Genomic DNA, 27,395 nt, shown 5'->3' with positions numbered 1-27,395 from the left:
CGGTGCCGCCCCCTCGGCGGCCGGGCCCGGCGGTGGCAGCGGCCGCGCGGGCCGGGACGATGGCGGCGGCGGGGAATGTGTTCCTGAGAGCTCGCGGCAGGACTCTGACCGCCTTCCGCCCAGGTACGGGGGGCGCTGGCCGAGCCGCGCCATCGCCTGCGGGCTCTTCCCCGCCGCGCTGCCGGGCGGGAGGGGCGTCCGGAGGGAGGCCCGGGGCTTCCCCGGCGGCGGGAGGAGCTGCTGCCGGGGAGGGGGAGGCGTGGAGTGCCGGGGCCTGGGCCGTCTGCTGGCGGCGGGGAGCCCGTGGTGGGGAGCGGGGCTCTGGAGGCACTGGGCGGCCGCAGCGCGGACGGGTGCGGGGCTGTGGCCGCCCCGCTGCCTGCGCTGTGCCGGGGCGCGCCCGGAGCCACCCAAGTTTATCCCCACGCTCGGGCTCCCATAAAGATGCCAGCAGTGTCCAACACTGGATTCGTTTTAAAATGCTTGTCCGTGCTGCTGAACCTGGTGTCCATAGCCTGTGAAACTGTTGGCGCCAGCACTGTGCTGTCCTGTGTTGGTACCTGTAGGGTGACCTAACAGGTTACCGCTGGGTCACTGTTCATGGTGCTCAAACGAAAGGCAGCCGTAGGGTGGTTCACAAGTAGGTAGGATGCTGCTTTCCCTGGGGTGCTCAGCCTCGCTCAGGGTGAGGGTCAGCAATGCAGGTGCTCCCCTGGCCCTGCCCCGCTGTGCAGAAGCAGCACTGCAAACCCTGGGCTGCAGCCAGGCAAGGCGGACGTGCTTCCACACCTGCCAGGTGGGTAAGGGAACGAGGCCAAAGCGAAGGCGGCGGCCGCCTGTGACTGCTGGTTTTTGCCAGTGGCTGGACACAGAGGAGCGTATTGAACGCGTTGAACATCTCAGTGTATGCACCTGTTTGTAAAATTCCTCCAAGGATGAAGGTTCTACAGTGTGCTGAGGGTGTTCAGCAGCACAGTGAGCTCTGTGTTAAGAAATCATTTCCTGTGGCCACGCGTGGAAGGTCTTTTATTTATCTGTATTTATGAATTTCAAATTGTATTGGTTTGGTGAGGTCAGCAAGGCTATTAAGTCCCAGCAATTCTGTGGTCTTTTCTTGGGTTGCACTGGAAATATTTGGCTTTGCTTGTTGCCAAATAAAGAAAAATCACCAACTCAGAGCATGTGAAGTATATGTATACAGTCATTCTGGCAACCTATTAATTGCAGAAGGTTTGGTTGGTTTGGAACAGAATGCCTAGCATTTGCTGAGGGGACAGATGGCAGACAAGCCATCTAGTTACATCAACTGTATAGTGAAATTTTGACAAAAAGAGTGTTCAACAGCAGTGTAAAATTTTCTGAATAAAAGCTTTATCTAAGTACTTCTTGAACATTTACTTAAACATGGCATTTGGGAATCTGTTTTCCAGGTGTGCTTCTTTCTCCTGAAGTGTCCTTGTTTGGAGTTCTTTAAATATTAATTAAGACTTTTCTACCAGTTGGTTGTTTTTAATCTTGTTCAGGATTCGTTAGGCTATCATAGTCCAGCTACCATCTTCGGGTGCAATACTTTTTGTAAATAATTTACTTGGCCTTTTCTCAAGAGGCTAAAGTGCAACACAACATTTTAATAACTGAATAATTGGGGGAAAAGAGAACCAAGGGCTGTTAAAACTGAGGCAAATGTTCATGCAGTGTAAGATGAACATCAGTTCTCTGTGTTTTGTTGCTTTCCTCAGTCTTGGGGTTTCACTCCTGTTAAACATGTATCCACATAAAGCATTTACTGCCACTGCTATGGCTTGTCACACTGTTTCTTTTTAAAATTTGAAAGCCACTATTGAGAACTAAATTTCCTTTTTTTTCTTACTACCCTTTCTGCAAAGTCCCTCTTCCACACCCTCTCCCCTAACAGTAATTTGTTCAGTCTGCTTTTTGCTTAATGAGGAGGTTTTACCTGTAACCTGCTGTAATCTGCCCTTGGTATGGAGCATGTGAATGAGAATCTGGAGGTGAGGGATTGAAATTATCCATATAATCAATGAGGCACAGTAGTAAACAGTGTATAAATACCCTACCTTATTGGCAAGAGGCCTTTATATGCTTTGGCTTTACTTTTTAAAATCAATTATCTCCCTTTTCTACTCATGTGAAATTTTGCTTCAGCTGTCTACTCCTTCTATTTGTATTTTAGTGAAGAAACAGGACCATATGTTTGGGTGAGTGCTGTCTTCACCACTTCTCTCCAGAAGTCAGGGGGTTATTTTGTTTTGGTTTATTATATATATTTTTTTTGGTCCCAAGTATGTCAGTAGCATGCTGTGCAAAGAATTTCTGTGAAAGTGGTAGAACACTTTTTTCAAGTAACTAAACAAGTGATACTCCTGTCAGTTTAACTGGTTGAGAAGTGTCTGTTTGAACCTGTCTTTTGCTAGTTTTAGTTCATGGTTCCAAAACCTTTGTCTGGTACAGGCGAATCACCAGTATTGCATCCTCACAATCTCAGTTCCATGTGTGATTTTACGTTTCTCTGTCATGCCTCCCTCACCAATCTTTTACATATTCTCAAAGTTTATTCAGTTGTTTCTCATATTTTCATTTTGCTCTGTTCTCTATTCCTTTCCAATCTCTGATCTTTTTGCTATTTTTGAATGTCGAGGTGACTTCTTGGTAGTACTTGCTAGAACTCACATGAAGTTGGTGGTGTTTTACCCATGTGCACTATCCTGTACTTTTTTGCATGAAGTTCATCCTTTTTTGAACAGTCCCTGAATAGGAAGTCTCTCCTCAGTTCTTCACAACCAGGCCTGATTCTCATGCTGCCAAATGGCTTAATTTTAGCAAATTCCACTTCCTCTCTGTTCAGTTGCTGTGACAGATTGTTTTGAGTTTGTTGAACAGTATATAGGTCCCAGTGCAGATCCAGGGGGGGCCTGTGTGTCTTGTCCATTTCTGTTTCTCTTACTAGTTTTCTGTGCATACAAGGACTTCCTTTCATATTTCCAGACAGCTTGGCTTCATTAAGAATCTTTGGCAAGTAACTGTTAGATGTGTCTTGGAGATGGGATCAAGTGGATTTCCCTTGTCCCTGTAAAAGCTGTTGATTACTCTTTCTGAAGAATCAGTAAACACAGTGGCTGCTGTCTTGGTTAGCATTTCCATCACTTGTCTGTACAGATGCTACTTTTGCAGTCAGCTCAGGAAACCCTTTTAAATGTTGGTGTAATAGTGACCACCTCCGTGTTCCTTTGGAGCAAGGGCAGTTTTAAGGATGAAGTAACTCCCCAGGGGTTCACTGGTTTTCACTTTTGAGGAGTTCTATGGATGCCACCTAATTGCATCCATAGAATCCCACCACATAGCACTAAACCACCTGAGTGGTTTTTTAGTGCTATGTCTATTTGTTGAATCATCTACTGGTATTTTGCTTTGAGACAGATCTGATGTGCTGTCAGGAAGAATTCTCACATTAGATCTTCACAAGTTCCCTCACAATACCTGTAGATGCAAAAATGTACCTTATTTTTCTTCTTTTCAGCCTTTATTTTTGGATGCATCTTGCATGTCTGGAACATCTGTTAACCCTAGTGAGCATCTGGTGGGCTACCTGCTCCTAATTCCCCTACAAAGTGCTTTTTTAGTTGTCAGATTTATGCTGTTTCCAGTTCTTAACTTTTTTTAGCTTGACTTCTTGGACTTTAGTATCTAACCATCCAGTGTATAAAATCTTTCCTGTTCTTTTTATTTGGATGCTTTAGCTTCTCAAAGGATGCTGTCCTGCTCTTACTAGCCTCCTTATGGCTGTTACTTAAGTAGTTTAGACAATCTGGATTCTTTCTGATCTTTCTGAAGTTCTTAGTAAATGCTGTGCATATGGTCTGAGCCTCTGGGATAGTGTCTTTGAATAGTTTTCGTGCTGCCTTCAAGGATTTTTGCACTTTTTAAAAGCATCATAATTATATATAATTCGCCTCCCTTTGAAATTAAATACAACCGCAGTTGATTTCTTGCTTTCAGAGGAGTGTTGGATCTTGGCACATTATGATTACTGTTCTAGAGCTCTTCAACAGTAATATTTTTGAGCACTGATCAGAACTGCTTCCCAGTTTGCATATTCCATTCCCAATACTGTCTCCAACTCTCATATGAATTAGGGAAATTTTTACGTGGGTTTTGAGAAACTTTCTGTGACTTCACCTTGTCATTATGCAAACCACCCCCCTTCACACCTACAGTTCTGGGCTGTAAAGTTTTTGTAATGAGTTTACATGTTAAATTTGGGGGTGGGCATAAGGCATGACTAGAATTTAGATTCTGTAGCCCTCAGTACAAATAAACTGTGTCTGAGGGGGCATTTCTTACCTTGATAGTTATCTAAGAAGTTTAGAAGTATGTCTTTTGAAAACAGTAGCACTGTCTCATTTATTTGAGAAACCATATTCTGTCATTTAGTGTTTCTACTGACAGTATTTCTGTAGTACATAATTCTGGAATAATTACTCTTTAAAAGGTTTTATTTTCTCTCTGAAAATGTATTTTGATACCTGTTTTGAAGGGGTTTTTCCCCTGGCACATAAAATTGCACCTTTCATGGCGGGTTGCCTTGGTCATTCAGCAGAACCTTCAGTAGTCATATCTTTGGTAGACTCTTGGGTACACATGGAAAAGGAGCTGAAAGAAATGCACATTTCTTCAGACTGAAATCTTTTGTATTTAGACATACAGAAATAATGAGTTTTCCAAGCTGTATCTATTGATAATATTTTAATATATAACAAAGAATTATTAAGAATGTAGTGCAATTCCTTTATTGGTTTTGAAGCTATTTCAGGACTGAGAGTAATGAAAACAAATTGTTGCTGTTTGTGTTGTCTATGATGTATACATACTGACTGCACTTAAGAGATTCCATTTTCCTTCCTGCATAGAGCTTCTTTGGAAGCACAACCAAGGTTGTGCTTCCCTTTCACTTTCACCCAGAAGAAGTCACAGGCACACTTTGTAGGCAAAGATAACTCAGGGCAGGGAACCATGTTCCTATTTCTGCTGTGCTCTGATTTTCAGAGAAGTGATATGGATTCTCCTGTCAAACCCAATGTGACAATGAGGGCATTTTTGTGTTTGTTACTGCCCATGGTGGACTGAGCAGGCACTTGGAGATGTGTCCATGTCCAAACTCCTCTGACACAGTAGTGTCTAAAGAGGGACTATGGACAGGAGTAACTTTCCATAACTAAATTGTTTCCATTAAATGCTGCAGAGTGTAGAGGAAGAAAAACACCAATATACTGTTGAACCCAATCAGTGTACTTACAAAAAATCCCACCACGGAAATACTGGAAATCCCACCCGTACCACAGGCCTGACAGAGGCCAGTGGTTTTTTTGAGCAATCTCAATAGATGTGTGTTTGTGGTCCTTGGAGATGGGGAAAGAAAAGAAAGGAGAAACTAGGAAAAGAAAAACGGGGAGAAATAAAGGCACAGCAAGACATTAGCTATTGTCCTTTAGAAGTTGGGATATTCGGCTGAAATCCCACCTAAGTCCTTGAGGTGTCTTTTTGCCTGTGATCACAATACATGGCTGAGGTTTTCTCTGGTGAATTGCTGCTGACTACTTCGGTCCTTCACAGAATTAATCCTTAGATAAAATTAGAAGCTGGCACCATTTTTCAGCCAATGCTGCTAAAAATACATTGCATTGATCCTCTATCTGGACTTTGATATGCATGGGAGCAGAAAAAGAGTAGGAAGGTATTGAAACTGAGGCATAACAACATGTTCAGAAGTTGGACTTCTTCTGTGGCGATCAGCTGTGCTTTTAAGGAGATCTGGAAGCAATACTGATTTGAAATAGTTTTCTGTTGCTTGGTGTGTAAAAGCAGCTCCACAGACATAGTTTGTCCTTCAGAAATGGAAACTGCATGTACGTCAGTTATTGGAGAAGTCTGTCAACTTTGTTCTGCAATTGTGTTTTCTTTTTGTTACGGTAAATTCTGAAAGTTACAAACAGCTTCAATGTCTATAGGGATGAAGAGCCAGTTTTCGGGCATTCTCAGCTTCATTCGATTTTGTGATGGGAGAAGGCAGAAAAAATTATTAATTGAATCCTAATGTTCTGTTGCTTTACCTAGCATGCACTTCGTCTGATACAACTACATAGCTCATCTAAAGGCTTGAAAATTGAAGCTCCTAGTGAGAAGGATGCTTTTATTGTTGTTCCCACAGAAGTCATTTGCTACATTTGAAGGGATGATAGCCATTGTACATGTTATTTAATTGAAACCTTATGAAGTAGCATCTGGGACCTGGATCATGACCAGGGGATTGCTGCAAAAGCAGCTGTTGGCCCTCCCACCACTTGTGCCCAGTGGTGTTTGTTAGTTCCCCTCTGCCAGACTTTGGCAGACCCCCAGCATGGGAGCAGAATGATTTTGCTGAGCACTGTTCTTGAGATCCAGTGCAAAGACCAAAGGGTTCAAACAGGGGTTTGTGGTGCCTGTCTTACGGGGCAGACAGGGTTCGTTTGCACAGCCACTGTACCTGTTTTGTGGTTGCCAACAAGCAGCTGGTGAGGGAGAAAAGGAGGGTATAGAATAATGATCTGAACAGGGTCCATTGAGAAACCATTTAATTGTAAGGCAGGAGACTTATGCATCCATCTGTGGTAGTGGAAGATGCTTTTCCTATCTGTTTCTCGTTGCTACCCTCTTACCATATTGGTTTGTTGGAAGAGCATTCGTGCAGGCCTAGTCCTGTGGTTTTCAGCAGAATTAGTGAAATTGCACTAGTAGCAACACTTGAAACTTTAGCTGGACTGGTGTTATGGCTTACACAGATAAGGAAAAACTTGCAAAAACAACTCTGAAGACAGACCAGTGAGGGCACTTTAGAGTACCTCCTGGATCAGCTGAATTCAGAACAGGCTTAAGATTGGTGCCAGGTGCAAGTTTGCACTCGTGGTGTTGTATTAATACAACTCTCATCATGAGACTCAGTTTTTATATTTATAATACTTTATAGTAATTAAAGCACATCCCTGATTTTAAAGAAAAAGTTAAGTTGTAAGTTTAAACAGTGTCCTTGCATTATTTTGTTCCCATATACTTTTGTTTCATGGGAAACAAAATCAGTGAATACCAATTGATAAGTAATAAGCTAATGGAATTTGGTTTAAGTACTAGGATTATTTGTTTTTAGTGTTTTTGGTTGGAGTTATCAAATAACAAGACAAAGGTAGAAAATATTTATTCAACCTTACTGTTACTTTTGTAGCTATTTGATGAGTTATTGAATACCACAGAAACAGCTATTGACTGAATTATTTGACTAAAACCAGTTAATTAAACTAACATTTTAAGTAAATGTTATTTATGTAGCCCTGATTCCTGGCTCTCTTCTGATGTCCCTGCTTCACTTTCTTCATTTTATCTTTTTCTTTCCTAAAGGAGAATATAGCATATACCTTTGCATCATTTTCAGTTCCTTTCTTTTTTCACCTCCTATCTCCTTCCTTTTCTCCCCACTCTTCACCACCTCCACCCCTGCATCTTCTGTTTCTCCTTTCTTCTGCCATTTCTTGATTCTGTCTGTGTACTGAACTTCTCTTTTGAAATTCATCTTATCAGTCTCTCTCTCTGCCTCACATGACCATCACTCACCCACTCAAACCAGAGCATCTGTGCACAGTCTTAGAAACATTCAGGTACTTAAAACCTAGAGAGTTCCTGTATTGGCATGAATATAAGTAAGGAAAATAAAATATCCATGAAACATGTATTAGAATAACCCCTAGTCTGGCTTTCCCACCAGTTCTGCATCAGCTCTGCCTGCTCCCCGACAGTGCATTGTCTGCTTGCCAGATCTTTCTATGTTCAAGTATTATATAAAGCTCCCTGTTCCCTGGGACCTGGTTCAGCCCTGCTGCCTGTGCCAACCAGCCAGGACTGCTCCAGGTGCTCCAGCTGCCTATGGCCACCACTCACCATTCCTGGGGCTCTGAAAGGGTAACACAGTCTGTCCATACTTGAAACACAGTCTTTAAAAACAACTGCTAGCTCTTTTGTTAAAGTAGTTTCTATAAAAATAAATAAATGTAAATACGTTTTACTTAGGTTACTATGGTAAAAATACTAGCTTCGGATTAAACAATACAAAACAAGTATATTTTGCTCAGCGTTGATTTATCAGTACTGTCTATAAAGTTGCTGGAAAAAGGGCAGGTGTTAGAAGTCCTGCCATATTGTTCAAAGATTTGATCTTTTTTCCCCATTTAATGAATAAATTGTGCCACTCCTCCAAACCAAGTTCCTGTTTCAGAATTTCCCTTTTTACAGTTTTGTTTTGTAGAGGTCATAAAGGGTTTCTGATGCAAGCTTCCTTGACTGATATTGTTCCTATAGCTTTCCACTTATAAAAACTGTAAGTTGCACAAACAGTGCCTTTGCTGCATCATGCAAGCTGCTTTTATGGCAGTTGTATTTTTTCATGGAAGTCATAAAAGAAAAACCTAAATTACTTTGTGGCATTCAACTAGTTCCATAAGGTTTCTACTGCAAACTCATGGATAGATGGATCATTTCACTTCCCTGAACAGTTGTGTAACTGGAAGAGTAAATTTTTTTTCAGAATTAAAAGCCGATGAGTGGCTAGAAGTTTCTGCCTATAAAATACGTGATTATTATTTAGAATAAGTCAGTGCTGGTATATAAATAATTTTGTTTAGAAATGAAATGTTAGTTTAACTAAAGTGCAGAAGCTTTCATTTGGCAAAATGATCTGATGCCATAGCAACAGATGACAATTACAAGCAGCTTTTGGGAGTTGCCTACATTCCTTATCCCTCACTCCAGTCTATCCATATCCATGGTGCAAGAGATGAATTCTGAGCTCTGTTTTCTAACCTTCCTTGAAAGAAACACACTCCCCTTTTTGCCAAGTGTGAAGCTCCAGTTCTGGAGCTTGTGGAAGGAAGTCAAAAGTACATCCATGTGATGGACATGCTACTTCTCTACTGTTACTGGAAGACCAGTTTTGCCTCAAAATGAATTTCAGATTAGACTGACATGATATGAGAGTATATTTGTGGATTATATTTTAATTTTAAATAATTTGCTGTATCTTTTCTTTTTCGAGTCAACTATAGATGGATGTAGTCAGTGAGTTTTTAACAGCTTAAATTCTGTTTAAAATACCTCCAATGACAGTAACAGTATTAAGCCAAATACAGCTGTCAAAACTGAAATATTCAGGTTGCAAATGAATGCATATAGACAGCTGGAGCAACCACAGCATACTCATGTTTGTACTTCAATTCCAGCTTGGGACATAAGTCTAGGAAACAGGCTACCCATTTCTGTTTTAAATTTGTAGCCAGCTGTTATTTTATTTGCCCAGTGTTGAGATTTTTTTCTTCCAAATGTATATATGTATATACATATATACATTTCTTCCAAATGTATATATATAGTCTTACATATATCACCCTTTGTTTGTTGTACTTGGTAATACAATATTGGAGAAAGAAGTATATGTAAAATGGTAGCAGCACAGTTTCTGTCACACTCTCTGCCTACAGTGACTCTACCAATGGAAATTTGTTTCTGAGTTCTCACCTTTCTGTCATAGGTCTTGGGAGCAATTGTGGCAGCAATAAATTTGGATTTTCATTGTTGCTGCTAATTCTGGTGTTGCTGGGTTTAGTGTTTGCTGACCTTGGTCCTGTTGAGTGGCTTCAGTTCTAACTGAATGTGCTACATCCAACTTTTCTCTAAAACGATAACACCAAAAAGCATATAACTCCTTAATATGAAAAGAAAAAGTCTACTGGAACCATAAAATGTGAAACTTGTGTATGTTTTAACTTGTTAATTAAAGAAGCAATAATTGGAGTCTTAAAAGAATCAACTGAAATCTAATGTTACACACTTGTGCTGTGTTGTAGTCTTGTAATTTCCAGCACTATTTGCTGAGTTCTTCACATACTTTTCCTCTAATCAGTCTGTAATTACTATGTCACATAATTAGATTAATATACTTTCATTTATTACAACTACACATTAGAGGAAAATTTTGTACTTATGCCTTTATATTTGTCCTGTATGAATGAGTACAGAATTCTGTACTTACGTTAAAGCAGCATCAACCTACTGAGGTGAAGAACAATCAATTTAATGATGCGTGGAAGCTTTCATTCTCTTTTAAGTGTCTCTACTGGGTTTTTTTTTCCTCTTTTGTCTTCTTAGATGCTGAGTACCAATGGAAGGGGCCCTTCTACTTCATCCAGGGAGCAGATCCTCAGTTTGGACTGATGAAAGCTTGGACACATGGAGACACTAATAATGGAGATGATGAATGGGGAGAGGAGATTAAATTAGCAGAGCAAGCAGTGCAAGCTGTTAACAAACTAAACCCTAAACCCAAGTTCTTTGTGCTGTGTGGGGACCTTGTCCATGGAATGCCAGGTAAAGCAATTAAAATTGCCAAATTGAGGTAGTAACTCTTTTTTTTTTATATTTCAGATTGGCAGTCAGGCTAATTTACTTGACTTTACTTCAGAATAGTCTTTCATAAGTATCATTAGTATTAGTTCCTGTTTTGGGGGGAAAAAAGTGTGATTTGTAGATGATTCTTGAGATATTATTCTGATTTCTTCATCTGACTTCCTGTAGCATTCATCTTAAGGCTGTACTCTCATTAGTTAATTGCTTTCTTTTCAGTAGGAAATTTTCTTTGAAATAAAAGTCTTTCTCCTAAACAAATTGCTTTGAGATGGCAAAGAAGGGCTCTAGCCATTGGGGAAAAATAATGCCAAGAAGATAGCAAAAAATAGATACGGCTTTTTGAGTACCTAAAGTGAGTAAAGCTCAGAAAATTCTCTAGCTTTCTAGTGCTTAATAAATTCAAATATTTAAGTTTTTAAAATGCTAAAGGTAAGCGAGTTCAAGCTTTAGCAATTCTGTCCTGTGGCTGTGGGACTCTGAGCTCAGTGTGTTTCTGTGTACACTGAGAGGAAGAACAACAAACCATCCAGAAAGGTGAGTTACAAGAAAGATAAGTACTTCTCTTGGAAGTGAAGTAAGTGGTGTTACCTGCATACAAGTGGTCTGGAAAGCGGATCTAAGCACAGTGTCTCACATTTGTTAGCCCTGATAAGCAGCAGAGCTGCAGACAGCCCTGACTGCTCACTGCCAGCACCACAATCCACCCAGGGAGCCTGAAAACATCCTGTGTCTTGTGCTCCACTCTGCTTCACACGCCACCTGCACCTGAGGAGCTGCTTCCCAGCCCTTGCTCACACAGCAGGGGTTTGAGGACGTTGGAGACCTTTCCCTAATTCCTTCAGTGTCCCACAATGTTAATTTTAAGACTTTAGCTGTCAAATTGATTGACAGTATTTATAGGCTTTCTTTTGATCAGAACACAGTTTTACTGAAAGAGTGGGAAAGTGTAAAAACCAACAGATTTAAGCTTGTTTGAATCTACTGTGTAACACCTCAGTAGCTTGATCATAAAGTATGCCATGATGCAGTTTTATTGGCTTCTGCGCTTCCATTATTTGGGAATCATCTGTCCTTCCTATAGCAGAGTTTTAATAAATATTTTGATTAGGACTTTTAATTTGTGTAGGCATTCCAAATATTTTGGTTTCAGTATCCCTTGTAAGAGGAAGAAAATTCAAGACAATTAATGGGTGTTATACATCCTATTGAAAAGGATCTTTCACTCAAAAAATTTAAGTAATCCAGGAAGCTGAGTTAGTTTTATTTTACCTAGATATTTCTCAAATACACATAAAACAGGTCGAAGTTCTGAGTAGTTTTGTATCTTTTGACTTGAAACAACTTTATTCTAAGGGTTCTCTGTTGGCAGAGCTAAAGTGTGAACTAAAGAGCCAGCAAATCTTCTGACTTGCACTGGGCACTCAATGGCTGGATGCAGTAAATAAGTCTTGTGTGGCACTTTTTGTATTTGGTTGGGTTTTTTTTTCTAGCGGTGGTTCTCTGTAGTCATTATTGTCCCTTTTGCCAGTGTATGTCTCAGACTTGGTAATGTTTTAAATACAAACCTGTCAGGGCTTTGCAAAACATTAGCATTATTCATTTTGCTAACACACTTGTGAAAGAAACGGAGTGGATTGTACTGGTGAGATCACCTACATTGTGTGATAGATGTGCTGTGCCTTGTATAAATATTTGAAGCTGCCTTGCGCAATTTCCAAGAAATTGAAAGAAAGAGCAGTTCATTACTCAGTAAACTTAAGGGTCTTTTCCAGGCTAAATGATTCTATGATTACCTCACTTGAGCTACCATATTTTAACTTCTCTAATAATTTCTTGTTGATTGAAATTATGTTAATAGTTTTCAAGCCTGTGTTATCATGTAGTTCTATAAAGTGGTTCAGGAAATGCACTATTAAAAGGAATTGTAGAATATTTAGCTGGAACAATTACTTACTTCATTATTGCCTTTGTGTTTATACAAATGGCTTGCTCTGCCATGTGTTGATAAACATACAAGTACAATTTAACCATTAAGTTGTACATAAAAGTACAATTTTACAGCCCTTTTTCTTTCTGTCTAAACGGATGACAGAGCAAACAGTGAATTGCTCTGTGGTGCAGATACCTGTGGCTTAACAGTCTTGGATTAGTTGCCTAGAAGGACAGCTTTTTAATCAATGCCTGTCAGTAAAAAGGGAGTGGGCAACACAGATCTTCCTCTCTTCTCTTAAAACATTTTATCATGGACAGTAAAGTTTTTGATGGGCTGTTTTAAAGCACATACTGTAGTCATTTAGCTTAACCAGTGTTGAAGCCTTTTGCAGAGGAACTCCAAGAAATCTTAGAATTCCAGCAGCTAGAAGTGATGAACAGAATCCTGATCAGCTGGGAAGCAATCAGGCACAGCACTTGGAATCCATTACAGATGTCATTAGAGCAACGAAGTAATCATACCTTGGTATTTAGCTGCTGATTAAAAGTAGTTTGTACTCTGAATATTATTTCCAGAAGTTTTTCTTGATTACATAATCAAGAATAGGATATCTATTCTTGGTAACACTAATATTGTGGTACAATCACATCAGGAATTTCAAGCAATACCTTATAGTGCAGCTATGTCACTGAATACAATTTCTATGAAATAGATGCTTACGCTTGACTACACCATGACAGTGAAGGACTTCCTTCTGAAGGCATTTAGTATAATATAATTTGTGCATCAAGTATAATATAATTTAGCATGACAAAAATGGTAATCTGTAAAATATTGTTGATCAGATAATGTGTTTATTTCACTGCATTTTTCTAAAACTCTGGAAATCTATTTCTAAAAGTGTTATTTTTCTCATATCAAGTTGGAACCTTCTGCTTTGTTTTATGAAAGCTTCCCATATTGTTCCATTACTAATACACTCCGAGCCCAACAGTCCTGTTCCAGTCCAATGGCCAGTTCCTCACCCATCTTGTTCTCCACTCATCCGGACTGCAACATCTCAGCTCCACAGCCCTTTGATGATTATAGAGCAGTGCCTCACAGTGACATCAGTCAGCACTCTCAGTACTCTTGGATTCATCAGTCCCACAGGATGGCTTGGCTTGAAACTTTCCAGGAGATACTTGCTCTGTCACCAGCGTTTCCTCTGCTCCTTTAGCTCTGGGAGAACATTTCAGTGCTGGCAGGCAAAGGAAGCTCTGAGTACCTGTGGCTTGTCACTGCCTCACGCAGCAGTGGGCTGTATTTTCTTTATTATTTTATTGCTAAAGTAGCAGTAGAAGCTTTTGCTGCCCTTTGCTAGTTTCAGCCCTCAGAGCGCTTTTCCTGACAGCAGCCCTGCATACCCAGGTACTTTTTCAGTACTCTTCCTTTCAAGTATGTCTTTGGTTTCAACTCCCTTTAATGTCCTTTTTTCATTGGTTCTCAGGCATGAGTTCTTCATTTAGCCAGATCATTCTTGTTATAGTCTACATTTTTCTCTCTCCCCCTGCCTTCCCTGAGTATCCAGAAGGACCATTCTTGAGTTAGGAGGAGCTTGTCTTTGAAGACTTGTCAACTCTCTCGAACTCTTCACCTTTCAGAACAGCCTCACACAGGATCGTGTGGCTGATCCCTGAATAAGCCAGTCTGCTGTCCTGAGGCCCCAGATGTGCTCTCTGCCTTTCCTACTCCCCTTGGGATCTTGAACTCCACCTTGGAGACTGCTACAGCCAAGGCTGCCAGGATTAACATGTCCCCCAGCACTCCTGTGTTTGTGAGTAGTAGGACCAGGAGAGCAGGCCCTGGTTGGCCTGTCTGTGTCAAGGGATTGTCGCAGACTGCCTCCTGGGTTCCAGATCTCCTGGATTGCTGTCAGCAGGTGTCAGGGAGGTTAGTATTCCATAAGAGCTAGGGCAAGTTGCTCATAGGAGAATTAATCCATTCTTTTGCCCTTTTTGGGTGGTCTGTAGCAAAATCCCACCTTTAGTGGCTGAGCTCTTCCCTGATCCTAACTCAGGTTCAATGGGGCTGGTGTCTGTTCCACAGAATAGTGCCCTCCAAACATGGGGCAAACTCCCTCACCTTCTTTCTTGTCTGCCCTTCCTGTTCCAGTTTAACATGAACATTGTGCTTCCTTCTCCATCCCATACCTGGAGTGCAGATTGGTGTCCAGGAAACAGTGTCAGCATTTCAACACCTTTTGTTACAGCAGCAGAGAATTCAACTGTTGGCAGCCAAGGTCACCCTGCTGAAGCCACTAAGAAACACAGACTGTGAAGCTGAGAACCCAGCAGTTATTTTTAAGTGGCTGAATTCCTTCAGGGGAAATTGTTTAACTGCATTTTTTTTAATGACACTACTGCTGTCAGTAACTTGATAGTTCTAGCCAGGAAAGTTATTTATGTGATGTATTTAGACCAGGTGTTTAATTATTTTTCATTCATTGTTCTGGCTACATGGTAGAAGAGCAAGTAAGGCAGCAAGTCTCTTGCAAACTTACCTAGCCCTGACTGTAATAAAATGTAACTGTTTAGAGACTAAATGAAATGAGACTTGTCTTATAATGTGTACAATCACAAAAAACCTGCTAAAACTTGATTAAACTTGATCTGTTAGCAGTGTGCTAATGGATCAGTGAGCAAGTAATGTTTATGCTTGCAGTTTTAAATTCATTTGTGTGTATATGTAAATTACAAGAAATCAAAATCACTGGAATTGACTATTATGGTACTTGAAATACACTGTGAACACTTGCACTAATTCCTTTAGTTAATGTGAAGGTATAATAATCTCTAATATACACATTCCCTACCCAGGTCATGCAGTGCTCTCTAATCTCACATCAGCCTTTCCTGTCAATTCAATCCAAGTAGTGACATATTTCTATTTTTTTTTCTACCTTTGTTTTATATTGTTAAATTTTTTTATCAAGGGGTTTCAAATCATTACTTATAACATGTTTCAGCATTTTTGCTTTTATAAATGTATCTTTTCTAAATGGAACAAGCTAAAACATCTGATTGTTTCAATCAGCTTTACAGAGCTGCAGTCATATTTAATAATGTTTTCTTACTGTTTCTTGATGTGCTTGCTGTCTGTGTCTCTCACGCTCTTTGTTGGGCCATACTTGGATTGTAAAATCTTCCAGGATTGTGTCTGTTACATATTTTTATGTTTTTGCTGTGCCATCTAATGTGTGTTTCAGGCTGTGAGCCCAGGCATGTGTTGTTACTGTGAATAGTTTAAACAGGAGGTGACAGAAAAGGCCCTGACAATAGAACAGCTGAAAACAGAGGTGCCCAAGCTATACACAGCTCATTGCTGGTGTGTTCGTGGTCATTGAAGCACTGCAGCCTTGAGAGCTGCCAGAAGATTACTTTGTGTAATGGGGGGAAAAAGCAGCCAGGCGGCCATGCAAGGCCCCAGAGCTGCAGCAGCTTGGGGTGCTGAAAGGTACAGACTTACCTTTGATGTCTGGCATCCTGTAAAAAGCAGAGTCATGAATTTGGGAAAGAATTGTCACTGACAGAATCACTGTGAGACTGCAGGAGATGCAAGTGCTCTCCCTGCCCTGGTGTCCTTCTTCTTTCTCTCTGCCTGCTTTCTCTGCTTCAAGCACTGAGGGCCCCTGCCTACAGCTGGGATTTGTGGCTGTCCTGCTGCTTCCAGGGGCCCCAGCTCTTCTGGGACATTCTCTGGTGCCAGCCAGCTCCCCCTGCCTGCATGCTGTGCTCTGTGTATCTCTGTGTGTATCTCTGTGTGTGTGTGCATCTCTGTGTGTGTGTGCATCACTGCTTTGCGTTTTCCCCTGCGAATTCGCACGTTCCGCTAACGCTCCTAACTCCTCCATAAAGCTCAGTTCAGCTAATTACAATTTTGGGCAACAGTATGTTCTTTATGTGAAAAGCAAAACTACTGGCTGCATGTCTCCTCAAAATTATATATCCTATCCTGTCTCCCATGCAGTGTTTCTTCATATAATAAAACAGGCAATGATGTGCATCAAGCTTTTTAAAAGTAGGTGCCAAATGTTGGGATTCTGAGTTCACATTTAGACAGCAATTAAGTGACAGGTTTTCAAATCAGTACATCTCCATTTGACTCCTGCTTGACAATTTGGTGATCAGAATACAAGATGAGATGGGCATACTGGCTCTTATACAATTAGTCCCTCTTATGCCCTGTGACACGTCCGCAGAGGGGAGTGAAGTTATTTATGTTCAGAATAGACAAGCTGCAGAGCTGAGCAACATCAGAGCTGATGGTTCCGGTGACCAGACAGCAGTATGGCTTCATTTCTGTTTATAATCACTGTAGCATTTGAAGCCATCCTCTCTCCTGGGAGAATCACTAACTGACTTATTGTGAACTTCTTACCCATGCCCAAATTTGATGTGCAACTGCCATGGTCCAAAATACTTGTCCCTTGTTTCTGTTAAGTATGAAGTGCCTTAACGTGACTCCCTCCAAAAGTGTAGTTTTTATAGACACTAAATCTTAAGGCATAGGCTTCAGTGTATATTGCAAACATCTTACAGGGTAACTCTGAAAAAAAGTCTTTAATTTGCTTAATTTTCTAAATTGAGGAAAGCACACACCATAGCAAATGTTCCTAGTCAAAGCATTATTGTTTAAAATCTGTTTGTGAATGTTCTGAATTCTCTTACTTAAAAAACCATCTTGGGCTGGTCAAGAAAGGTCCGTGTATACTTGGTTTGTGTAAGAGCTGAAGTTGTACCTCCCAAGAAGTCCTACCTTATGGTAGTCTTATGGTCTGGGATCCACTAAAAATGAACATTGAGGAAATGTCCAGTTTTATTGCGCTTGATAAAGTCCACAGTCATTTGCCCATCTGTGTTCTTCCTTGTTAGGAAATATTTCCCAGCCCTTTGCTGTACAGAGTTGTCATTTTCAGCCACTTTGCAGCCAGCTGAGCACTGTCCTTGGCAAGGCGAGTGCTGCACTCGTGCTTTATTGCGTCACACGGGACTGGCGTGGTCACACTGCAGGGACCGAGGTGTTGGGAGCTGGAGATCTGCTGCTGGTGGATTTTGCACACAGGATGGGATACAAATGTAATGTTGAAATCTGCATGCAAATGCACAAGCTGCCATTTATACATTTGTGAACTGAATAAATTACAGAGAAATGTCAGGTCCAATTCAAGTTCTTAATGCTATATACAGTGATCTTGTAAGCCATTCCATAAAGGAAAAAAATCTGTGAACTGCTTTTAATATTGCTTTTAAACTACCATTAAATAACCAATTTTGCTAAAACAAAGGATCATTAATTTAAAAAAAAAAAAAGGCCAGATAAAATTATGCTGCTCTCCTAGTCCTTAAGTGAGGCAAGTACATAAGGAGATATTTTTTAAAGTTTTAATTTTAACTAAAAATGTATTAATTCTCAAAAAATTCCCTTTCACATCTAGAAGGCAAGAGCATGAATGCTGCTGTTTGGTTTGTCTGTATAACAGGCATATGAGCAGGTTAAAAAATAGTGTCTCAAAATATGGTTCCAGCTTTAAAAATGGCTGTAAGCATTTCACCTTTACTATATTTGCTTTTTTTGCCATTTGAACTGGCTGCTTGTTTGACTAACAAAAGGTATTTTTTTAACTCCCAGCAGCGTGGCACAGCTGGGGAGGAGGCAGCTGTATTCCAGTGTCGCTTGCAGTTTCAGCAAAATTGTCAGCTAAATCCAAATTCCTGAATCTTTGTCAGTGGAGATTTGTAATAGAGCATGAAGTAGAAAAGACACAGATCGACTTTATAGGTGCAAGGCAGAAGCAGAGGCTTTAAAATGTTTATACTGAATCAAAGTATAGGTGAAAGTTCTATTTATTTGAATGCAAGATAACATGTCTATTAATATGTCACTCCCTGATCAATAGGGCAGTGCTTAGGTGTGACCTAATTTCCTGACAATAAACTAGCTTAATTTAAATAAACTCACTGCATCCATTTTTTCCGCGATTGTAAGCTAACTCTGATATGCCTGGTAGGATGGAATCCAAACCAAAATGACTCTTGGCTATTTTCTTCTCCAAACTCTTACACCAATGTTAATTAATAATGTCTAAGAATTTGAGTAAGTAGCACATTATATGTTAAACATCTAATAATAACTGTTTAAAGAAATGTCACTGTGGTTGCATAAATAAACATTTTGTAGTAATTATCTGATTCTAGTAAAACCTAATGGAGCATTCAAAGCCTCAAACAGCTTACTGTGAAATTAAATTTGCTCTAATCGGCCCAGAGTAGGGAAGCACCAGAGATCTCCATGCACGCCCGACAGGGTCATGTTGCAGAGAAGCCACTGGGCTGGCAGAAGCAAAAGTTTCGTCTTCAGCAAGTATATATTTATTTGTATTTTAGATGACATCTATACTTAAACTTAGAAATCTGATTGGCAGATCGATATCTCTAGATACTAAAATCTTGGAGACGTAATGAGTTACACAATTTTCTCAGATCTTATATTTTATGATACAAGTAGTAGAATCAGTACTAAAAATCTAGTACAAGTACTAGATCTTTGTATTAAGTTTTTTTAATCAAGTTTGGTTTTGTACTGTAGCACTGAGAGGTTTTTTCCTGTTTGTGATGACTTCGTCAGAAGCACAGACCCAAAGGCAGTGATGGCCTGTGCTTGCTGTGACAGCTCTGTGTTGCTGGGAGATGCGTAAGGATAAGAGCAGAGTTGAGCTTAAGTGAAGGATAATACTTGTGGAAGGTATCTTTTCAGCTTTATACCGCTGCAACAAATACTTATTTTCACAGCAGAACATGGAGCAGTAAATGCCATGAATTAGGTTGTTAAGTGGGCACCTGTGTAGCTGGCATTCAGAAAAATGTCAGCATTTGCAGTCATTATATTTAATGTTGTGCACTGAAACCAGGAGCAGTTGATCCCCTAATAGGCTTCCTTGTTCAGTTTGGGGTTTTGTCATTGCTTTAATGTAATAATTTTTCATTATTAGCTTAAACTAGAGTTAAAATTTCTTCTTGTTTTAATGCCCAAAGTTATATTATAGATTTAATTTGTGGTTTCGTGCAGGGAAGTTTTCATGTGATCACTTTTTGAGTCTCAGTGTAGATTATTACTTGTTTCAAATTTACTGAAAAAGTCACTTACAGCTGTAGACAAATGAGTATTCCAGATTCTGCTTTTCACTGGAACTAATGAAATGAGGTTCTTTGTAAGTTAGACTGAGTAGTCAGTCAGTTTGTTCAGCAATGAATATAGTCATATTTACATTATTTTTAATGGCATAATTTTTTGTTCATCATAAAGTTGTCTTTAGGCTATTTGAAGATTAGAAATATATATGTCTAAAGAAGAGAGAGGAGTCATTTTAGCTATTACAGCACAGACTAAAACAAAAAACCTATTTCAGAACATGACCATAATGGATTTATTAAAATGAATCCGCTTATTCTTGCATGTAATAATTTGGAATGATGCAGTGTGTTGCATTAGTTCATTCCAGCAGACACCAGAGGGGAAGCTTTTAAGCTTAAAACAAGAAATGGTGAAGAGTACCAGTAAGACTGAACTCGGTGGCCAGAGAGGTCTTTCCTTTCTACGCAGTGCCCTGTCTATTATCACATGTTTTAGCATCCTAGGACAAAAAGAATGTGGAGACCGTAGTGTGTCATTCTACTCATGGTCCATAAGAGAATCACTGCTATTATGGGATGATCAATTGTAAACAGATGAGTAGAGGGAAGAGTTTGACCCTGGCAGTCAAGAGGGGTCACCCATATTGATGGGGAAGGGCAGGAAAGAAGAGGGGTGGCACAGTGAGGAGCAGTGTCAGAGCTCTGGGGTAGGGAAGCTCCATCTGCATCCGTGCTCTGACGGGATGCTGTGGATTGGTATTTTGAGATGTGTCAAGATTAGAGCTCAGATTTATGTTTATGTTAGTGCATAGCAATCAGATGCAACTGCAGAAGGAGCCTGGAAGGTACAATGTGGTGTTGATGATACCACTGGGTTTGGACCTGTGGTGTCTTCCAAGTGACCAGGGCACCAGTGGGGCTGCCCCTGGGGAGGGGTCAGCAGACAGGGACAATGTAGGATCTTGCTTGTAGCCCTGTTAATCTGGAGCCAACAGCCAGGTATCCAAGACAAGAGCAGAGGTGAAAGGCAGTCCTGGTTTGACAGGAGGAGGAGGCTGCTTTCCCACAGAGATGGGGGTAGAAATTACATTTCCTCCAGTGCAGCTAAAAAAAAAGCATGTTTGAGTATAGCCTTGGACCCCCCTCTTCCCTAGAAATTTAGGGAATAGTGCTAGAGGAGGTCCATGAAATGGCATGCAGGAGGAGTAGGGCAACTGCAGACGGTCATGAAAACATACAAAACAGCACAAATGTCTCAAGAACAGGAAGTACTCAAAATAATTAGACTCTTTAATTTAAGCAGTTGTGATGCTCTGTAAGGCCCAGGAAAATACACAAATCTGTCTGTTGTTGGTTTTAAACAGTCATGTGATTGCTTTCAACAACAATTAGTTGTCTTTTGATGTCAGAGTACTTCTCCTGATACCATAAATTACAGAAGGAATGGGCCCAGTGTTTTTCTAAATCTTGTTTTCATCAGTGGTGTTTTGACATTTTCTATTTTGCTTTTATCAAATGTAGGTACTATTTCTATTTGATATTTTGTATAGTATTTTTGTCTGCAATCTAGCTCTTACTTGTTCTTTGATAGTCAGTCTCTTGGGTTAAATGTTAAACAGATTGCAGTTGTCATATCAGGGCCTTTCAAGAGTGTTGCTGGCATAAAACTTAATTTTTCTTTTTTTCTTCTTCAAACTGAAAATTTGTGCTTTCTGTTAAAAAGCAATGTGTTTGTAGCTCCTCTAAGTTTGGGACACTTAAGATACATTAAAATACTGAGAACAAGTAATGAGAAATCCAGGAAATGATTGTGCCACATTTTTGCATATTGCTAAATTGGCTGAAGATGTCTGGGCTAAAGGATTCTCCTGCCTTGGGGGGAGTACTTAGACTTCTAACACCAACCCAGGAATGCCTGGGGATACCACCTCATAATGCCATCATAACCTCCCCCTTTCCCCCTCCTGATTCATATCAGTAGAAGAACCAGTGCTGTTGTTATTTATTGATAATTTTTCATGTGGAATACTTCTGGAAGGAAAGTTACAGTGTTGGTGGAGGTTACTGTATGGGAAGGATTGTGTTACACAAAAATTCCCATCAGCATTGCGGAGATACAGTGTGGGGGAAACCATGCTTTTAGTTGTTTTTCATAGCTGGTGCCTTACAAAGACTAAACCCAGCCTGTTCTTAGCGAGGTGCACCCTTCTGTGGAATACCAAAGGAAACTGTAATTGAGGATTAGTAGCTAAAGGATTATTTCTTTGGCAGAATAATCTGTGAATTCTGCTGACTGAAGCCAGCTTCAGCAAAAATGCTGTAAAAATACTGTCTTGAAATCTTCTCTTTCAGTGTGTGAAGAAGGCTGGTTGTCTTGGTTCCTTTAAGCAGTGCAGGACAACGCCGGAGGTGTTGAGGCAAGCAGTGATACACAACAGAAAGCTGCCATGCAACAGGCACGGTGGCATTGCACCTTCATGCTCCTGTTCACATCGCTCAGCTTTCAAAAATGATAGACTGGGAAGCTGTGGAAAACTGCACACAACTGCACCAGCAACAGTTCTCACTTTCATGTTTTTCATAAAAGCCATGCTGCCCTTTATGGGCTATTAATTTGTGAAGTCGTTTATCTCAGGGCAAGACTTTATTTACACAACCTAACATAAAGGCAGAAAATTGTGGCCCGGGATTTAAAAATGTCACTGCACATGATGCCAGGATAAACATCACAGAAATTCATTTCAGTTGCACCTACCCTGGCACTTCACAAATAGTTTTTTTGCACTGCCTTTTGGCGCTATATTATTTCCCTATTCACCTACAACAAAGCTCCCTCTAAGCCAAAGAAATACATGTCATCAAATAGAAATGTTCTTCATAATAATTGGAATAATTAAATATTACAGCTCTCTGCCTGAGAGAGATTAAAAGGATATTTTTTCTGCTGTGTCAGTGACCACTAATTTTCAAGTGGCTTCCTTCTTTACCACTGTCTTTATCTTCTTTACCTGTTACTTACCTCAGATGTAAAGTCAGGGGAAGGTGCCTCTGGAGGGCTCCTTGTGGCACATATTGTGTGCAGCTCAGGGTCAGTGGTACATCTGAGCCCTTCCTCTCCAGCACTACACCAAGGGGTCCTGAGACATTCCTCCACCTTTTCCCACCTTTATCTCTGTGGGATTCTCTTCTTTTGAAATCGTTTTGACTGTCTACCAAGAAAAGGTCAAGCCAAGGTGCAGTTGTTCTAAACCGGTCTTTCCTTAGTATGATTTCCTAGGCTCTCGGGCAGAGACTTTGTTTTCCATTTTGAGCAATCTGTTTTCTGCAATAAACACTGAATATGTTTCTCTGTTGCTATAGAAATAATATTTCATTAAATGAGGGAATCAGTGCCCTGCTGTCGACAAATCCAATCTAAGTGTTAGTCTCTAGAGCTTGAATTTCACAGCTGGGAAGAGGTATACATAATTCTGCAAATTATTTCTGTAACTTTTGCATAAATGTCTTTATACTCTGCAACTGTTAGCTAAATTTCCCAAAGTGATAGCATGGAGTTTAACATGATGTAATGTGTTTACATAGATCTGAATAGAGCCTTCCCCTTTGCATTTCCCCACCCTCCCATACACTTTCATATTTAGAGCTTGAAATTTCCAACTCTTTCCATAGGAAAATGGGGAATGGCAGGAAGAGCAGTGCTCTCAGCCAGGTTCCTTACCCCATGGACAGCAGTGTGCCAAGTTCATTTGAACTTTTGGGTTTATTTTTTAAAATTCAGCTTCTCCGAGTAATATAGATGTTATTTGCCCTGTTTTTTTCTGGGTTTAACAAGAACAGCCTAAATTGACCATTAATATACCCCAAAAAGTGATCTGCTCTCCACTACTTTTTAAACTCCCCTGGGTAACATATGTCCAGTATTTGTCAAGTTGCTCAAAGATTTCCTACAATAACTTTCTACCCTCTGCAGCAGTTAAACCCAAGAGAGTTGTGGGGTTTGACTTTATGCACCTCATATCAGTATTTTTACATTTAGTTGTAATTTAGACCTAATACAGGTTTTTTTCTCAGTATTTTTCTAAAGCTGTAGAATTCTAGTAACAGCAATAAGGTGGTGCTAAAGCCTGTAACTGTAGGGTATGTAAAACAAAATACTTGTTAGGGTGAGTGTTTGTCAACATATTCATCGTAAGTATTTTGAAGAAATGGTAAAAACCCCTTTTATCTCGTAGTTGCAATACAGGAACCCCTTTATGCATTTCTGTGTATAAGGTATGGGTGTAGTTAGGAAAGTAGAACACAGTTTAAAAGGACATGATTGATTGGCATCAACCTGTGTGCAAGTGTATGTTAGAAATGTGAATTCAGAGTTTTTGTAAATATCCTGTTACAGCTTCTTGCTTAAAAAAATGGAGTTTTTATTTGTGAAATGGGCCCATGCTAGATCTGTGTTATGTATTGCAGGACAAAAACAATTTACACATGTTCATTTAGTTTATTAATAATAATCGTATCAATGGCCTCTAGTTAAAGATTAGTCTTCAGAAAACCTAGGAAGACCTCTGTCATCATTAGAAGAAAAGTACTTCCCTTTTAAAATTTCCTTTCTAATTTTTTTCAGTGATTGTAAATAAGTCTGTCCATAAGATAAATCTTCCTAGGCAGGGACAAATTCCTGACTTCTGAAGAGTACCTGTATGGATATGCATATTAATATAAAGGCAGAGATGCAGAAAATTAGCAAAGTACACAATTACCTTTTTTTTAAATTATTGGCATGCTTATTATTAAAAGAGACTTATCATATAAATAAGTCACCATAAGACACAGATTAAATTTTTGCTGTTAAAATAGTTCTTGTAATGAAAAAAAAAACCCCTCAAACCCAACAACCTTTAACTGTTGCACAGCCATAAAATATAAGACAGAAGTTGACGTGGTTTTTACCCTTGTGCCGTTACACCATCCAAGGCTGCTGCATTTTTTCACCACAACATCAGTCTATAGATGAAAAGAATCAGCTGAAGCTCTTGGTGCACAGCAGTGACCATGGCATCACCCACTGCTGTGCTCTCTGCTGGGTCCTGTCCAGAGCCTGCCTTCAGGCCAGCTACTGAAAATGGCTGAGGCCTTGGTAAGGAAGGGACAGGGCTGGGTGGATGTACAGGGATAAAGTGAAGATGTTTTCATGATCACATCTAATACAGGATATCTTCTTACTATGCACCATAAACAAAAGCTAACGATGAAGGTGGGAAAAGAAAGTATAAACACTTAAATGTTTTGTGTTTTTTTTTTCTTTAGGAAGCCGATGGAAAAAAAACCAAGAGCAAGATTTAAAGGATGTTCTGAAAAACACTGGCCAGGACATACCACTGGTATTCGTCAGTGGGAATCATGATATTGGCAATACTCCAACAAGAGAAACAATAGATGATTATTGCAAGAACTGGGGAGATGATTACTTCAGCTTTTGGGTTGGAGGTGTTTTCTTTCTTGTGCTGAATTCTCAGCTATACTTTGATTCTTCCAAGTGCCCTGAGTTAAGGCAAGCCCAGGATGCGTGGCTTGATGAGCAGCTGGCTGTTGCTGCAAACCAGAAATGCAAGCATATAATTGTATTTCAGCACATCCCTCTATTTCTGAGCAAACCTGATGAAGACCATGATTATTTCAACTTGGATAAATCGGTTCGTCAGGAGATAATGGAAAAGTTTCATAAAGCAGGTATTTGCTCAAACTTTCCCACTCTTGAATTTTTGTTTCAAATTGTTAATGGCTCTGCTGTCAGACAAAATACATTTCACTTAAATGGTACTGTTTTCAAGGAATTTTGAATATAGTTTATAAGCCTCATTGTTTCCCATAGATCAAAATTATCAACTGAATCTAGTCACCTGTAAAAAGTACTAAACAAAATCTAAAACTTTGAAAAGTAAAAAGCTAAACATGAAAAGTTCCTTAACATAAATAGCAAGGGTTCCATTTGCAAGTACTGACAGATACAAGACAACCTGAGTTTATCCTGCCTACAGAGTGGAAAATCAGGTATTGCCATAGGAGAAAAATACAGAATTTATGTTTTACATAAAACATGGAAACAGAATTCACAATTACCTTGGAGGTTGCTTTCTCCCACACTGAGCCAATTTTAAATCAAGAGTGTAATGCACCCCAGATTTATTCAGTGTTAAAACAAGTCTTGCTCTGCTAAAATCAGTGCTTTGCCCATCTGTTTCTAATAGGGGCCACGTCTGGGATGAAGGGCAGGTGGAGCATGTGCTAAATGAGTAATTGTACCAAATCCCTCAGCTTTGTGTGATGCCACTTGAGCGCCATGGAGACAGACACAGTACACAGCTACTCCTCCATGCTGTTCCCATTGTTTTCTGGTAATTGCCTTCATGTTCCTGGAGTGTGCCAGTCCCTCAAAATTTCCTGCCATCCTGCCATTGCTGCATCAGAATGTCATTGTCTCTGTATCTGTAAGAGAGCACATTATTTGGATTACTGAACAATGCAAAATTTTTATGTTCCTAATTTACCATATAATTGGTAAGCCTGGCCTCATCCAACTCAGCCTAATTTCCAAGCTCTCAATCTCCTACTGTTTCCAATCAGTGGGGCCAAAATTCACAGCTCTCTGGGCTCTCCAGGGCACAGATATATTTCCAGATTCAAGATTTACAGCTGGGGTTTTTTCCCCATAAGGAGACACGCTGAGATACCTCATATCTTTTTTCATTTTTGTGTCAGTGTTAGTATAGTGGGAAGAGTTGCTCTTGGAGAGCTGGGAAGCTGTGACTGCCTGTGTACCATGGACTACAGCACATCCTAGTTCATGGGCATATCCCAGGAAATTGGCATTAATGTGGGAACTAAAGCAGTTCTGTATTAGGATTTTCTGTTGCCTAGTAGGTTTACTAACATTTGACAACACTGGGAATCAAGAGGTAAAAGAAATTATGCAAAACACTTTCATTGTAACACTGTTGTTACATTGTAGTGTTTCTTAGAAGGGTGTCCAGAGGCTTAACCAAAAGTTGGGAAGGCTCCAAATGATGGGGGAAGGGAGCAGAATGGGAAGTGAGCAATACAGCTCCAGGCAAGAAATTCCCAAACTCCTTTGTGCCACCTTTCTGTTCCCTCCATCATTTCTCCTTGTGTTCCTTATCTCTAATAAGTTGTTTGGTTCCCTAATGAGTCTGTTTAAACACTGATCTTTGGCATGCTTATTACTATACACTGACTCAATAGGTAACGTTCACAAGCCAATAATCAAACATTTTGCTAATGAAATGAATACAGAGAACAGGCAGCTCAGTAACTCAGACTGCTGAGAAAAATGAGCTGAATCAAAAGTTGGCTCAGAGTTTCCTTAGTAACGGGTGCTGTTCCATTTTATTATTCTGTTGAAGAGCAGCCTTTGTGAGACCACAGAGGTCTCAGCGGGTTGCAGAGAGGCTGTTGGCATGGTGGGGTAGAAGCACAGAGATGCAAGGACACCACTTGCTTTCTGAAGCTCTGCTTTGCCAAAGAATAATGAATTTTAGCACATCATTAGACACAAAATTGGTTTTCCCCCAGTTCACGTCATACATTCTTGGAGGATTAAAACACAGAATATTGCTAATGAAATCCCAATCTACTTTGCTTTTTTTAAATTTATATATTAGGTATAACTATTTATTCTGGAAAAAGAAAGTCAGTCTGCCTTTTTAGGAGACCACCAGGCTGCCACTATTCTTCCTCCAGCCTGTCAGCAGTCCTTCCTTCCTTCCTTCTGCCTC

The 27,395-nt window shown here is 40.1% G+C and overlaps 1 protein-coding gene across 1 annotated transcript in view; it reads left to right on the top strand.

The window, feature by feature from the left end:
* Positions 1–9: 9 nt before the first annotated feature.
* The window catches only part of CPPED1 (calcineurin like phosphoesterase domain containing 1), a 39,102-nt gene continuing 11,716 nt past the window's right edge, over positions 10–27,395 (top strand). The window contains exons 1-3 of the mRNA XM_042037402.1: positions 10–123; positions 10,243–10,461; positions 24,910–25,332. Of these exons, the coding sequence (XP_041893336.1) occupies positions 60–123; positions 10,243–10,461; positions 24,910–25,332 (706 nt within the window). The 5' untranslated portion in view covers positions 10–59. The remainder of the gene's footprint in view (positions 124–10,242; positions 10,462–24,909; positions 25,333–27,395) is intronic.

The sequence above is a fragment of the Corvus kubaryi genome, unplaced genomic scaffold (genome assembly GCF_017639235.1).
Source record: "Corvus kubaryi isolate FWS band 111438036 unplaced genomic scaffold, C.kubaryi_AGA036_p1.0 37387, whole genome shotgun sequence".
NCBI lineage: Eukaryota > Metazoa > Chordata > Aves > Passeriformes > Corvidae > Corvus > Corvus kubaryi.
This window is presented reverse-complemented; position numbering and strand designations above follow the sequence as displayed.